We start from the raw sequence: 14737 nt of genomic DNA, 5'->3' as shown, positions 1-14737 counted from the left end.
TGCCTAACGATGCAGGTAGCCCTGAAGCATTTTTAAAAAACCCACTAGGCACATATATGTAACTTTTTAGGTGTCTAAATACCTTTGTCTCTCTGTGCTTTAGTTTCCCTTCTGTAAAATGTGGATAAAAGCACTTTCCTACCATACAGGGGTGTTGTGAGTATAAATGTTTTAAAGATTGGCGCTCTGACAATATGGTAATCAGGGCAATGGAATAAGATGGATAGATATGAGTACTAAAGAGCCCACCTCTATAGCATCTTCATGTACATTCCAGTGGCCTGAGTCTTAGCATCTAGGGCAGAAGTCAGCTAGGGAAGGATCAAGAACAGGATTGGTGGATCATTTACCATTTCAGGCCATTTGTCTAATCCTTGTGGATTAGGGCAGTGGGGGATCAGTTGTTCTGTGGCTTGGTATTTGGGAGGGTATCTTACCGCTCCAAAGAATCCCCTGGGCACAGCTTAGCTTCTCAGGGCTTGCTGTGGGGCTGGGTCAGGATTTAGGAGTCAGTTGTATTATTTTGTTCTGTCTTGATTTTCTTGATGTCTGCTTTGCTGTGAAGAACTAGTCAATTGACTCTCACATTTGTCCTTCCCACCCCCCATAAAGGGCATATATCCTTGCCAATATTTCTGCAGCTGACATGTATCCATCAATAAGCTTAACCAATCAGGGGGACTGAAGTAGCTGCAGTTGAAAGTTAAGAGATTTGATGCTTCTCTTCAGTTTGGAAGAGCAACCCACACCTTATTCCGGCATCCATTGGAAACAGCAGTTAATGACCCATCCCATATGACAGGGGTATAAGCCTTTTGTGTCCATGGCACATGCCATGTCATTGGGGCTAGGCTATAAAGATCAATTTCTTACCAGCATGCCTTTGTGTCACACCTTTACTACATGTGGCAAAGCTACATGATCAGGTGTGTCTGATGATGGACCCCCACTCCATAGAATCGGAAATAATGGAACAGGTTTGCTTAGGTTTGAAGAGCAGTCTGAATGCAAGTGATCACATGAGTGTATAGTCTGTCTGCAGAACAGGATGCAGAGAATATTCTTAAAGAATGTGATGAGGTGTTTAACTGACCTGAATGAATTGTGAATAAAACACATCACATTGATATAGATCCCAACGTGCTGCCAAAAATACCTGCATCATATATAACCCCAATAGCACAGAGAAACAAAGTAAAAGCTGAATATGACAGGATGGTAAGTTTCAGTGTTATTGAGAGAATACAGATACTGAGTTGGTTAACAATATGGCCACATGTAATAATACCAAACAAGTTAAGCATTTGTATAGATCCGAAAAATTTGAATAAGGCTACCACAGACATGCCAAGACAGCGTTGCGGGCATCATGTCTAGCCTTCAAAATGCAAGAGTGTTTTCAAATTTGGATGCAAGCCAAGGATTTTGGCAAGTCCAGCCTGCTAAAGTGCAACTCTACCCTTTCAGCTCCCTTTTGTGTAGATATAGTATTAGGGTGACCAGATGACAGAAGTGAAAAATCGGGACGCGGGGGGGGGGGGGGGGGGAGGAGGGCGGAGCAAAAAACAACAATAAGCCCCTCCCCCGTGCGTGCCTGGACCCCCCCCCGCCCCCCCAGCACCAGAGGGTGCGCTCAGGCCACGTCCCCCAGCCCCCTCCCTCCACCCGCTCTCGGCCAACTGCCACTCGCCCCCTCCCGCTCTACTTGGAACGTACCAACGCTGCAGATGGGGCTGGGGAGCCGATGACCAAACACACCCCACACTGGGGCTGGACCGGCACGTGTGGGAGAACCCACCCGACAGGACGCCGGGCTACTGGCCCTTTAAAGGGACGGAGAAACGTCCGGTTCATGGCCGGATCGCGGTGCCCACAAGTGCAGCCCCATGGCCCTGCCTGAGGGCCGGCCCCGAGAGCACTGCCTCCACCGCGGCCTCCCCATGGGTCTCCCGTCCCTGCAGCATCATCACCCCACCCCGCACGGGCTACCCAGAGCAGCATCGGACCCCCCGTCCTCCCTCCCAGAGCCTGCCTGGCACAGTCCCTCCCCGCCCCCCCCCCTCCGCCTGCAGTGCTAGCCTCAGGATCCAGCAGGCAGGTCCCGTCCGGGGACCCCAGCACCCCGCACCCACTTACTGCTGCACTCTGGGTCGGTGCAGCGCTTGCACTCGGCGAAGCACCGGTCCAGGTGCTTGGCGGCCAAGCAGAGGGGCCACTGTGCGGGCAGGAGCAGGGCAACTAGGGCGAGGAGCAGGAGGGAGAAGCGGGGCCGTGCTGCAGCCATGTTCACAGGGCTGGCAGCGGGGGGAGGAGGGAGTGTCCCTCTGGCTCCTGTCCGTGTAGCTCCGGCACGGGTCAGGTTGCTGCTGGTGCCTACAAGCCCCGCCCCTGCCTTTGTGCGTGCCTGGGGAGTGGAGCTGCAGCACTCTGGAGGTGCCTGCCGGCCGGCCAGCCCAGCAGAAACTCAACTGCACTGCCCCAGGGGCCGGAAGAAGACGTGAGCAGTGCTGGCTTGCCGCGGTACCCCCGATATCGGGACAAAGTGCGTCCCGACCGATGTAAGGTCGGGACGCGGGACAAGTCCCCTAAAATCGGGACTGTCCCGATCAAATCGGGACGTCTGGTCACCCTATATAGTATGCACCTATTTATCCAAATTATCTGGGGGACATCCGAAAGTTTCAGATAGCTGGAAACTCAGAAACACAGAAGTGTACTGTAAGTAGCACAGGGCTACATGGGGGACACACTGTGGATTTGACTAACTAGGATTTTTGGATAAAGGGAATGCAGAGAATTGGAATTATACTGTATATGTATGAATAATGTCTCTTTTTGATTGCCTGGGTACTTAAAATGTACCACAGCATTGAGACTTAGATCCTTTTAGGATTTGGATGGAAGTAGCTGTTGATTTAGGGTGACAATGATCAACACTACAAGGGATGACAGCATAAAATTCTGCAGTTTAGATTCATTGATTTTAAGGCCAGAAGGAACCACTATGATCATCTAGGCTGACCTCCTGTGTGACATAGTTAGTAAAACTTCAGCAAATTAATTTGTTTGAACTAGAGAATATCCTTTAAAGCAGAAAACAACCACAAAAATCCTCAAGCTTCCAATCAAAGTAGATGTCTTATCTTTGCCAAAGTATAGAACTTTTAATCAAATTAGGAAAAAATGCCAGATCAAGCTGAGCAAAATTAATTATAGAGGACAAGTTCTCAGTGACAAATGAGAAGGAAAGGTGGAGACAACTGGGTAAGGACCCCCCAAAAGAAGTAGGACTTACAGCGATTCATAGGAATGTCAACATAGCTAAGTAAAATAGCAGAAAATGATCACGACAATGCAAAAGTGCATTTGAAAATATGAAATACAGAGCTGAGAAAGAGCTTTGTACAGCAGCACAGCTTTCAGGAGCTCCTGTAAGTATTAAAAGCAAGGAGCAGCAGCAAGAGGAGTTTGAAATAAATGTGACTTAAGTAATACTCATTTCTGTAAGAACATTTGACAAATGAGAAACACAAAATGACCCCAATTTACAAAAGCTTGAGAGGGTAATTCTAGATGGATAGCCAATGGGAAAAGCCCAGACAGTTCCAAGCATAAACTTTTATAGGGACTATCGAGGTGAAATTACTGCATATGGAGAGAGGCTGTATAAAGAACATTGATTCATAATGCCACACAGCAGGAGGCCAGAAATGCTAAACAGAACCCGCTATGCCTATCTGGCTTTTGAGAAGTATAACCACAGAGCTTGAGATGCCATATTCTAGCCAGGCATGCATGTTACTATGGAAGACAAGGCAGATAAGTGTAAAATCTGGAACAAGTACCGGAAACAGAATGTATAAGAAATGCTGTTTTTCTTGAACTGGAGCTGTTATACAGCACATCCAATAGCAATGTCATAATCCTTAAAGTCAATGACATTGGGAGAAGAATTCATTTGACTGAGGAATGGGTGAAGATCTGAACTGGATTTTACTTTCTCTGAACTGGTCTCGCCATCTATAAGACAATCAATTAGGAGTGTTTGCAAATGGATATGTTGTCCAGGGGGGAAAGAAGCATCAATTGTCATTTTAAAGTAAGTTGTTGAACACCCTGAATTACAAGACTTTGCATTGCTGGGACTTGCTTTAAAAGAATAGGTCAGCTTGTGCCTATTAAGCAAAGTCCTTTGTGGGAGACTGTGTAGAGTCACCCTGGGCCAGCAGAAGCAACATGTGGCATTGGGCTTCTTTGAGAGACAAAGCCTCCTGAAAACTGGGGAAGTGTAGCCATTGCCCTCCTCTTTAGAGGAGGTGAGCAGCATCTACTCTATTGATTGAGTGGCCAGCATTGCTTATTGGCGCAGAGCAGGGGGCAGGACTGTGGGCTCACCTTCTATTTCTTCCCATCTTCTTGGGTTGGCACAGACATGTCAAATCTCACTCACTGGGTGTGAGACTCACTCATTAGCATGCTGTCTCACCCACACACACATTCCTAGGCTTATCTCACTCATTTTGAGTAAATATAGACAGGTGTAAATTATTTTTACTCAGGCACTGAAAGAGACCTCAGGAAGAGGGCTTACAGCTTGGAGAGTGGCTTTCCAAATTTGTGTACTGTGGTAACCATGGAGACAACAGGCCCATGTTCTATACATGTGCAAAAGGAGAAAGGAGGCTATGTGGGGGGAGAAGTGTGTGTGTGTGTGTGTGTGTGTGAGAATACTTGATGTTCAAAAAAGTATGAGTTCACCCAAAAACTGAGCAGGACTTGATCGAAAGTTTTCGGGTTCTGCAAAATACAGTTCAAAATTTAAATCACACTGGACAAATTCATGTCCTCAGGGTTCTCCAATCATCCAGGTTTTTGTTCCAACCAGCAAATAATTATTTTTTATTAAAATCCAATGGTTTGCTTTGCATATAGAATTCTCACGAGCCTTAGACTTCAATATGAATTAGCACATTTTAGTGTTTCATATGCAATATTAAGCAGTGTACATTTTTAAACAAATGATTAAGTGCTGGTTGGATTAAAAACCTGGACTATTGGATGTCGCCAAGGACCAAAGATGAGAGTCCCTTTTTTAAGCAATGACCTACCACACCACTCTTTGGCCTTGAATCCCACTTTTTGGGGTTGTAAATCTGACTCTTAAGGACAGCTAGACCCTGCTATCTCAGTTGTCATGTCCCTTTGGAAAGCATCGGGACCGTGATTGTGAGTGGCCCCTGCATGGGGGGCAAAAAGAGAGAAAGTTTCTCCTATCCTTGTGGCTCATGTCTATGTTTTCTTTCTCAAAATGAAGACTTAAATAGCTTTACTTCTCATGGTATGCAATCCATATTTTTTGTGCAATATTGGTCAGAAACAATGATTTATTTATTTCATTTCCTGGAAAATAGCCTAGAGTGATTCTCTCTCTCTCTCTCTCTCTCTCTCTCTCTATCTATCTTATATATAAAGATTCATTTTTAGCTACTTATTCTTTTATACTTATGAGAAAAAAAGGAGCTAGATCTCTTTTATCCAACTAGCAGTAAATTGAGTGTAACAACATCATTGTAAAATGATGTGCTTTTATAAAGTCCTGAATATGGTGCATCTTTTGTGTTTTGTTTCTTATTGTTTGCTCTACACAAAAGGATAATTCATTAGGCCAATTCTCCAAATAATCTCAAAGTGACATGAATTCCTCTGCAGAGTGAATGTCTGTAGTAAGTAATCCATGGAAAACAGACAGGCGTCTCTTGTCATTTTGGAGCTTTAATCCACTGCCCGGAGCATGAAAATGCTCAGGATAACAAGTGTGGGAATGACCAAAATCAACATTATTTTTTGGATTTTATTTTCTTTACAATGCTGCTGATCAGTAGAATTGCTGAATCTGGCAGATACAATGCCTTGTATTAAGGAATTAAACTCAGGAGGAAGAAGAATTTGTTAAAGGGGGATGGAAAAAAAACTTTTTTTCCCTTTGGCAAATGTTAAGCAATGAAACCAGCGTTGACAGAATGTTTAGGTCTAGTTTACAACAGTATTAAGCCCCCCCACACCCCTTTTTTTTAAAGTGTTTAAGTTTTTAATTAGAATAAAAACCATCTGCAGCTTTTCAAATATGTACTTCTGTTTGAAGCTCAGAATAGAGTAAACCTTATATCCTAAAGAGTGAATTTGTACCTGCGTGTAGGTGTAGAAAACTGATGTTGTATTCTATTGGGGCCAGATTATGATGCTTTTACATTGACTTTACTGACACTATTTATATGATTAGTTATTCACCAATGTGAGTAAGAGAGTCATAATTTGACCCTTAGCTTCTACTGTCCTAAAATATCTGTCAATCTTTTCATTCTGTAAAAGTTTAAAACAAAATAGATGGAAATACTAAACTGCTTGGACAACATGCTTGTTTTAGTAAAGGTTGACTTCCTATGCTTACTTGAATGTTTGACGATTCTGCATGGCTGGAAGACTCTGGTAATTCTTCAAGCACTGAAGAAGGAGAGTGTGTGTGTGTATGTGTGTAGGGGGGGCAGGTTTATGTTTGTATTTAAAGTTTTCCTTAACACTTAGCAGACATTGGGGTCTTCCTGCAGTCTTCCTTCACCCTTTATGATAAGAGGAAAAAAACCCAACTTCATTAATGAGTTTCACCCAATTATTAAAAAAAAACAACCAAACAAAAAAAAACACATAAAATAATACCAGAGTGTCCAAGCAATTGGATGGTTGTGGACAAGTTAAATTTATAAGAATCCTTTGGAGAATCCCCCAGTATAATTTACAAGCCCCGCTGGACCTATACATGTCTCGAACTGACTGTTGAAGTGAGCTTTACTAGGAATTTCTTTTGCTGGATTGGGGTGGGGGGGAGGGTAAAGGAACTTTTCCTAACAAGGCTTTAAAAGCTTCAGTGGTAAAGTTATGTTGCTGGAAGTCTCCCTTACTTGTTCATTGAGAGCAAGTCACACAGGATTACACTATGGGCAGGAGATGTTATTTATGTGGGTGGCACTATTCAGGGTTTATTTTTTGCAGGGGGTGTTTTTTTTATTCAAAATGGTAAAATCAAATCAAATCAAATCAAATCCCCCAACTGGCTATAAAATCGCTGGTGCCTTTGGAGGTGAATTTATAGCTCCGTGCCTTTCACGAGCTTGGTGGAGGTTTCTCTTCACTCCTCTAATCTCTGCCTAGATGTTTTTTGCATGTGTTGTGTGACAGCAGGGGAAGGGGAGTGGGTTGTGCTTTTCTCTTCTCCCATTGTCAGCTAGTGTAAGAGCGTGTTGGGAAAAACCTGTCTGCGGGATCCTGTGTCATCTCCCGCTACATGTGCACAGGAAAAGTCAGTGCTGCTCGCTGTGCCTCTCTGTTTCCCTTTCATTCAGTTGCTTGCGCTGAAGCAGGGAGCAGGATTAGCTCGTGGCACTGGCTATCAGAGGAGCGTAGATAAAAGGCACAGCTCCTTAAGCGCCGCTGCTGCAGCCCTTGTTATTTTTTCCCCCCTTCCCCACAACAGTTGTGCCTCATTATCCACTGTCTGGCTCAATTTTTGTGCCTGTGTATTGGAAGGGGCTTGAAGTTTTCCCTGCTCCACGGACTGTGGCAGAAGAAGGAGAGATGTTCTATAGCATGGCCATGAGGTCTTGATTGTTCTGCGTTTATGAATGAAACTGACCTCAATCACCTGTTACCTCCAGTTTCTAGATTGTTTGAAGTGCTGCGGGTGTACCCTACAGGACCGAGGGCACCGAGACTCCAATATACAAGGACCCTACAGTATCGTCTGCAGCATGAGCTGGCTGAATAGGATTGCATTGCTTTTCTTGGGAGTATTACTAGCAGAAAGAGTGAACTGCCAGCATGTGAAGAATAACGTGCCAAGACTCAAATTATCCTATAAAGGTAAGTCTGTTGTTGTCTTTTATTTCCTCTCTCTCTCTCTTTTCCTAGGATCTGTTCCTATTTTTCCTGCTTTTCCTTATAACTAAAAAAATGGAGATTTGTGTTATAGAAAATATTTTCAAACACTTAAAAACCCATCTTATGTTCAATACTACTCCGTTTAAATGCAGACAAAGAAGAGTTAGTTACATTTGCAAAGATTCTAGAATATGCTGATTTTTGTAAGAACATTATATTATTTCATAGGACTTTACTCTTTAAAAATGATTAGACCTCTTTGACCACCCAATTAATCTTTGTGCTGCTCTGGGCATGTTGTACAGCTACAACAGAGTATTTATCTAGTTCAAACACGATGGAATAGAGGGAGATTTATGTTGGTTTTTTTTATGCATGAAGTGGTTAAATCTCAGTCATGAATATTCAGTTTGTACAGATCTGACAATCAGATGCCTCACATAAGCAGTAGATGGTGGGTTTGCCAAGAAAGTATAAACTGAAAGGAACAGATCAGCTCCAGAAAAAGGAATAATGTACTAGAAATATTATATGTGGATCTTCAATGCAATGCAATTTTTTTTCTTAAATGAAATTGTATCATATGTACTTTGAGTATATTTCAGTAATCCTTACAGAGAATGTGTTATTTAGGGAAGATAACCATGATATTACACTTACCTTTGGAAATTGGCATAGCATTAGACACAATGCATTGTCAGTAATTAACTTTAGTAAAATTATTGCTATTATTAAAAGTCAGGACTGTGAAGAACCAGGCATACCCTCTCCCTTATCATTGCAGGACATGTCATTAAAGATTCTATATATGTACATTGTCGAGAGAAAAAATAAAAAGCTGGACAGTATACAAATGGGATAGAAAATTAAACTGTAAGAGCTAGGTATTATTATTACTAAAAGAGGTTTCCACCCCTAAAAGTTGACTTCTCATAATCCCAGATGATTTATGGTGAGGAGATGGGGGAAAGTAGCTTGAGTTCAAAATGTGTGTGTGTGTGTGGTGGAGGGGAGAAATGTACCATTTCTGCAATGCAAAAAAGTGAGCATGTGTGTTTCTGGTCATAGATGTCAATCTCTGTCTGCTGTATAGTCTATATATCTCATGCCAGGAGAAGTATGTTCTCTACTTTTTGCATAACAGGCAGAATCTGTCTTTCTGGTGGCACAAGTGTGAAGAAAGAAACACCTAAGTGATTCCAGGCAGTCGTCATTTTCACACTTTAAATCAGAAAATTAAACACCTATAAAACTTGGATGTGTTTTGACTTCATTGTGAAATAAATGAATGTGCATATTTTAAAAAGAACGTGCGTGTGTGTAAGCACCACTTTATATATGAAAAGGACGCTTCATGGTTCTCAAAATGTGTCACTTTGTGAGAAAAATATTTTATATTTAATAAATACAAATTGGTTATTTTAAATAATCTGAGAGACAACCTGATGCATGTGCCATGTTATAAAACTCTTTAAATACCACTTTCACTGTTTGTGATCTAACTTCCAAACTTTAATGACCCTACTGTAAAACTCAATTAAATTATTATATAGGAGTTTAACTTCAAGTGTTGCTTAAAAGTGATCCATTAAAGTGTTTAATGGCTAATTAATAATTGTTTGCTACTTTTCACCCCATTAAAGTTTATTGAGGGCTCAATTCTGCCACTCATACTAATGCTGAATCTTCTCATTGAAATCAGTGGGACTAGCTGCGTAATAAAGTGATACTTTGGTTTGAGGAAGGGTGGCAGAATCTGGCCCATAGTTTATATACATTGATACGATATCCAAACATATAACCAGCTTTGCAACACTTGATTATTCTGCTGGCTGGCTGTTTTTAACTTCTGCTTCTGTTGGGAGCAAGAATCTAATTCTCAGTTTTTTATTTAATAAACACCAGCTTCTAGGGCAAAGTTTTTCACAATAGTAACTCAGGAAACTGATAGACTCCTTGGTGCTGTTTGTGTAATTGACTGAACAAGCTGTAAAAATGAAATGACCGCAAGACAATGAGTACTCTAGCTCCAATCCTGCAAAACACTTAAGGGCCTGCTTAATTTTAAGCATGTGCGAAATAAGAGCTCTATCCTGCAAGGTGCTGAGCACATTAGGCCAGTCTACCAAAACACTTACGCATGTGCTTAACTTTAAACCTTTGGGTAGTCCTACTGACTGCCTGGGTCTACTAACATGCTTACAGTTGAACACATGCTTAAGAGTTCTGCTGGAGCGAGGCCAGAGTGTTCAGCATGTTGCAGGATGGATTCATACGTTTCTAGTTATAAAATAGAGAAAAGTAAGACTTATCAGCTGGTGTTTTTCAGATGGCTAATTATCCTTCTGATAAAATGCTGTGTGGATAAATAGGCGCAGTGCTTTGTGAATATGCTGCTTTAAGAGCTGTGCCTAGTGAAAATATAGTTTGTGGGCAATGAAAGAATATATTACATATCAATGTGGATCTCATGTGAAGATACCATAGACCATTTTCTTACCAGTGGGACTAATGGGTATTAAAACTACTAGCAATTAGGAAAAATAACACCCCACTCCTCCAATTACCTAGCAGTTCTATTTCTGCATAGAGAGCCTGGCAGTTTAATAAAATAAACTGTGAAATGAATGAGAACATGCAGGGTAAAAAAGAATGTGTCAAACAATTTTTCTTCTGTTGTTTTACTCACAGTCGTTTTTTTGTTTTTGAATGTACACTTGATTTTTGCCTAAGCAAATGCCTTGTAGCCAGTTGTCATTGTTTTGTTTCTAAAGAACAATAGGGATTTATTTTAGCTTCTTGTTTTTTTCTGACTAATTAGATGTCAAACATAGTTAAAACATGCAGGCATTTGGCTTTAAAATTTCCAAAGTGATTCATGAAGGGTTAAATCCCTGCCAACCTTAATTTCCTATGGTCACTTGTTTTCAAAGGTCCACTATTAGCTCTGTCATTTCTCAGGTTGCCAGATAGACATTTCAGTGAACTCCCATTCTTACTTTCTTTTGACTTCCCGTTGCTCAGTCTCACAGATTAGAAGTATCATATCGAGCACATTTTGTGTAGGGCAAGGGAGGGAGTCCATGTAATAAATATATTATAAATTGGGCCACCTTTATGGAAGAGGCACCAAAAAGATGCTTTCAGGTTCATTGCAGAAGTGACATGTTAGAAAAATGGGGTCTCTTGGCTTTGTAGCAGTCAGATTTGGGCACCTCACCAGGGAAAGCAAATATGGGGCGAAAAGAGATGACATCCTGTCCTTATTGAAGTCAATACTCGCAAAACTCACATTGACTTCAGGAGAAGTCAGGATTTCATCCCATAAATCTCAAACACAAACATTTTGCGTAGGTCCATGAATGGAAAGAGATCTGGCCCAGACAATATTTCTTTCGGATTCTTTTCATTGACTTCTGTGGGCTTTGGATCATGTCCTAAATATGGGGAGAAAATTAGCTTAAAACTATTGCAGGTTAAACTGATCCCCACCACCTCCACCTCCTTTTTGTAGCTATTTAAGGCTGCATCTGGTGAAATAACAAAAAGAAATTTAATTTCCAAGACGCAAAGAAAGCCTTTCATAAAACAACTGTTAAACAGTGAGGAAATAACATGTTCTTAAAGTTTCTTTTTATCCCAATGACTTGTGTTTCAATGAACAGTGTAATGAGCTCTACTATGTTATTAGGTTGTAGGTTCTGTTCAGAAAGCATCTATTATATAGAGAGGTCTCTGTGTGATGGTGATCAAGTTGTGAGTGCAAAGTTTAAAACAATAAATATAGTCTTAGCTCCACATAAATTTTTCCTTTCTTTCCTTCCCTTTTTTCCCATCTGCTCCATCTCTCTCTTTTTCTTTTATGCAGTGAACCAACAGCATAAACAAATGCTAGATCTAGCTACAAGAAGTTTTGTTTTTGTTATTACTAAAAAGAATTCCCATTAAAATACCTTGTTTCGTAAATCTCTCCCCAAGGCAACTCTGATTTTTGTCATGAGTAAATCTTGTGAACTCAAAGTTTCTCATATCCATCTGTCTCATCCCATTTGTTTATTGAAAATTTCTAAATCCTCTTAGTATGTTTGGTAAAAGTACATATGTGGTTCTTTTTTTTAATTGTTGCTCAATTGGATGCACGTTACTTAAGAATAAGTAACTGGACGAAGATTGCATGTAGATTCAGTTGTACTACTCCCTGGTTTGCATTCAAGCCATAGTAAAAATAGATATTTTGCCTAAAATTGGAATGAAAATAAGAGCTGCCCCCAGACTCTGTGTATGATCAACCTACAAATGTGCCAGAATTTCATTCACTCTCTTATAGACAAATAGCACTGAACTATCTGGGTACATGTGAGTCTACGTATAATATTTAATTGGTAAGGTAGTTTATCAACTTGTCCTACTTGCACTTGATAACTTGCAGGTGTTTTTTTCTCCCTAATTCTATAGCCAGCCACATAATACCACTACAAAACAAAACAAAACAAAAAATCTGAGAGCATTTTAGTAAGAGCATTAATAATGTACAGGGCCTGATTGGAGACATGTCTCTCCTCACTTAATATCAGTTTGTCTCAAAACTCAAGATACCCGTTTACAGGTCTTATAATTAAATTACATTATGCATACATCGTCCTCTCTGGAAACCTCTCTTTTCAGTCTCATTGTGAAGAAGATAAGGGAACTGAGAACTTGGAAAGAGGAGCAGGGAGGTAGGAAAAACACGTGTTTATGGACATAAGCAAGGACTTGTAAGATTCTCCAGCCCCCGTTCTCAGCAGATTGCAAAAAGATCTACAGTTCAGGCTCCTGTTATGTCAAGATCCATTTGTCACAGGAGTTGGGAGTACAGGACTTAGATGCAGCCACAAGATTTTCAGGCAGCCTTGGTCCTGATCCTGGAGTATGTTAGTGTAGCTTAGATGCTGATCTCACTAACGTTAGCTGACTGTGATCCCCAAGAAGGCCAGATACCAGATAAGAATGGTCAGAACAGAACAGAGGCCCACTGTGACACAGCCTTTCTGCCCCCAGCATACCCCCTACATTGGAGAGAGGGGAAGTTGGTGTAGAGACTAGTTAAAATGCTTTACATCAGCTGAGATCTTGCCTGTGTAGGGGAATTCTCAACTGGCCATTTAGCACAAAAGATTCAAAGTGACCAGAACAAGGAGGAAGAGAAGCCGGCCCTACATTTTTATTTTATCTTCCCAATTTTCCCATTAAATGCTTATAAAGAAAGTGTGGTTTCTGAATTACAAAGCTCTCCCTTTCTTAGAGGGCTGACTATTTCCATGTAACTCGGCCTGCTATACAGTTTCTTGTTCATAAAAGGTGCTGGGTTGATAGTAATGGAAACTGTGCTCTTCTCCTTGTCTATGGAGAAGCTTGCCCTTGCTGCTTGTTGCATCCTACTTAAAGCCCTGATCCAGCAAAGAATTTAATCAGATCAATGGTCCCATTGAACTCAGTGGGACTACTCACATCATGATTAAAATCTAGCATGCATTTCAGTGCTTTGCTGGATTGGGACTTAGATGCATCTCTGAGTGCTTGGGACACGTTTAGGTACATGTTGGTACCACAACACCTGACCAAAAAAAAGTTTAAAATAGGGAAATCAGCATGTACAGGGTTATTCCAGTGTTCATGGTCTACTAACACCTATCCATTATTACCATGTATAGTACATGAATACGGGGAATTATATCAGAGAGGAAATCACTAAATGATTCCTATTTTTGACTTTCCTAAAAGAAGATGTGTTTTTCAGGTTTCATTGAATATATTGCCATATTCTGTTCCCTTCACTTGTGGTTTTGGTTTGACTACATCCTTAAAATGATCACTGATGATTCAACATGCAACATCTTCTGCAGTTGGTGTTAGAGAGTCTTCTTTCTATTCATCTTTTCTGGGCTGCAGGCTCACCCTTTATTGCTCTCATGTTCATGCCTGACAAATTGTAATGGAAGCAATAATCATGTAAAGATGCGCCAATGTTTTGAATAGCTCCCATATCTGCCAGAGTCTGACTTGACCTCAATTCAATTTGAAGCAAAATAAGATCTCTACCTGAGGCGGTGCCTGAGTGAGGGAGATGAAAACAAATCCCTGTAAGTGATGTCAAGGACTGTGACATTCTACTTCCAAGTTTCAAAGTTAAAAAAGGGTAAAATCATTCTCAGGATCCCACATGCTTATTTTTAAACTAGTGGACAGTGGCAGCTCTAGGTCAAAATTGTAGATGAGGCTCTGTAATTTGCCTTAGTGCGCTTATTAATTAAGGTCACTTGTGGATGTTCCCTTCAGTGTTCTGCTGTGGGTGGTGGGCTATTCAGCGAATTCCTTCTACTGTAGCATTAAAGCCCCTTCTGGAATGTGCACATGTACGCTGTGCAGTCACAGGGGCCTGCCCTATGCAGCCTTCATGTGGGCTAGCTCGTCTTGTCCGGTAACAGCTGTGAATGGTGAGCATAACTCTGGTGATAGTAAATTCACTTTTATTTCCCTAATTTTTTTGAGTAGTGCAGAACCCCATTGCCCCCAGTGAAAGAGCCAGAGGGGAGCTCGCCTCCACTGTTGAGGACACAAACATTTTTAAAAGTGCTGTAGGCTCCCTCACCACTCAAAAGTGCTCCCTGTTACAGCTCTCTCTCTCTCTCTCTCTCTCTCTCTCTCTCTCTCATAAACATTACTGTACTTTGACTCTCAACTAGGCGAACCTCATGGAGCTGGAGTTGGGCTTGGATTCGTTATAGTAATGCCTCTCGAGAGCACTCGCAAGTTTAGTCATCGT

The 14737-nt window shown here is 41.3% G+C and overlaps 1 protein-coding gene across 3 annotated transcripts in view; it reads left to right on the top strand.

Moving 5' to 3' along the window:
* The window catches only part of SEMA3A (semaphorin 3A), a 412334-nt gene that overhangs the window by 206046 nt on the left and 191551 nt on the right, over positions 1–14737 (top strand). For 2 of the 3 annotated variants that reach the window (XM_005304505.4, XM_042859420.2), the window contains one exon: positions 7710–7914. In XM_005304505.4, coding sequence (XP_005304562.2) covers positions 7710–7914 — 205 coding nt within the window. Of the gene's footprint in view, positions 1–6906; positions 7014–7709; positions 7915–14737 lie in introns of those variants that run through there. The other variant, XM_024108532.3, reaches the window with a different exon arrangement.

Source organism: Chrysemys picta, chromosome 1, assembly GCF_011386835.1.
Source record: "Chrysemys picta bellii isolate R12L10 chromosome 1, ASM1138683v2, whole genome shotgun sequence".
In the NCBI taxonomy this organism is placed as follows: domain Eukaryota; kingdom Metazoa; phylum Chordata; order Testudines; family Emydidae; genus Chrysemys; species Chrysemys picta.
The sequence above is the reverse complement of the archived record's forward strand: the minus strand, read 5'-3'. Positions and strand labels throughout refer to the sequence as shown.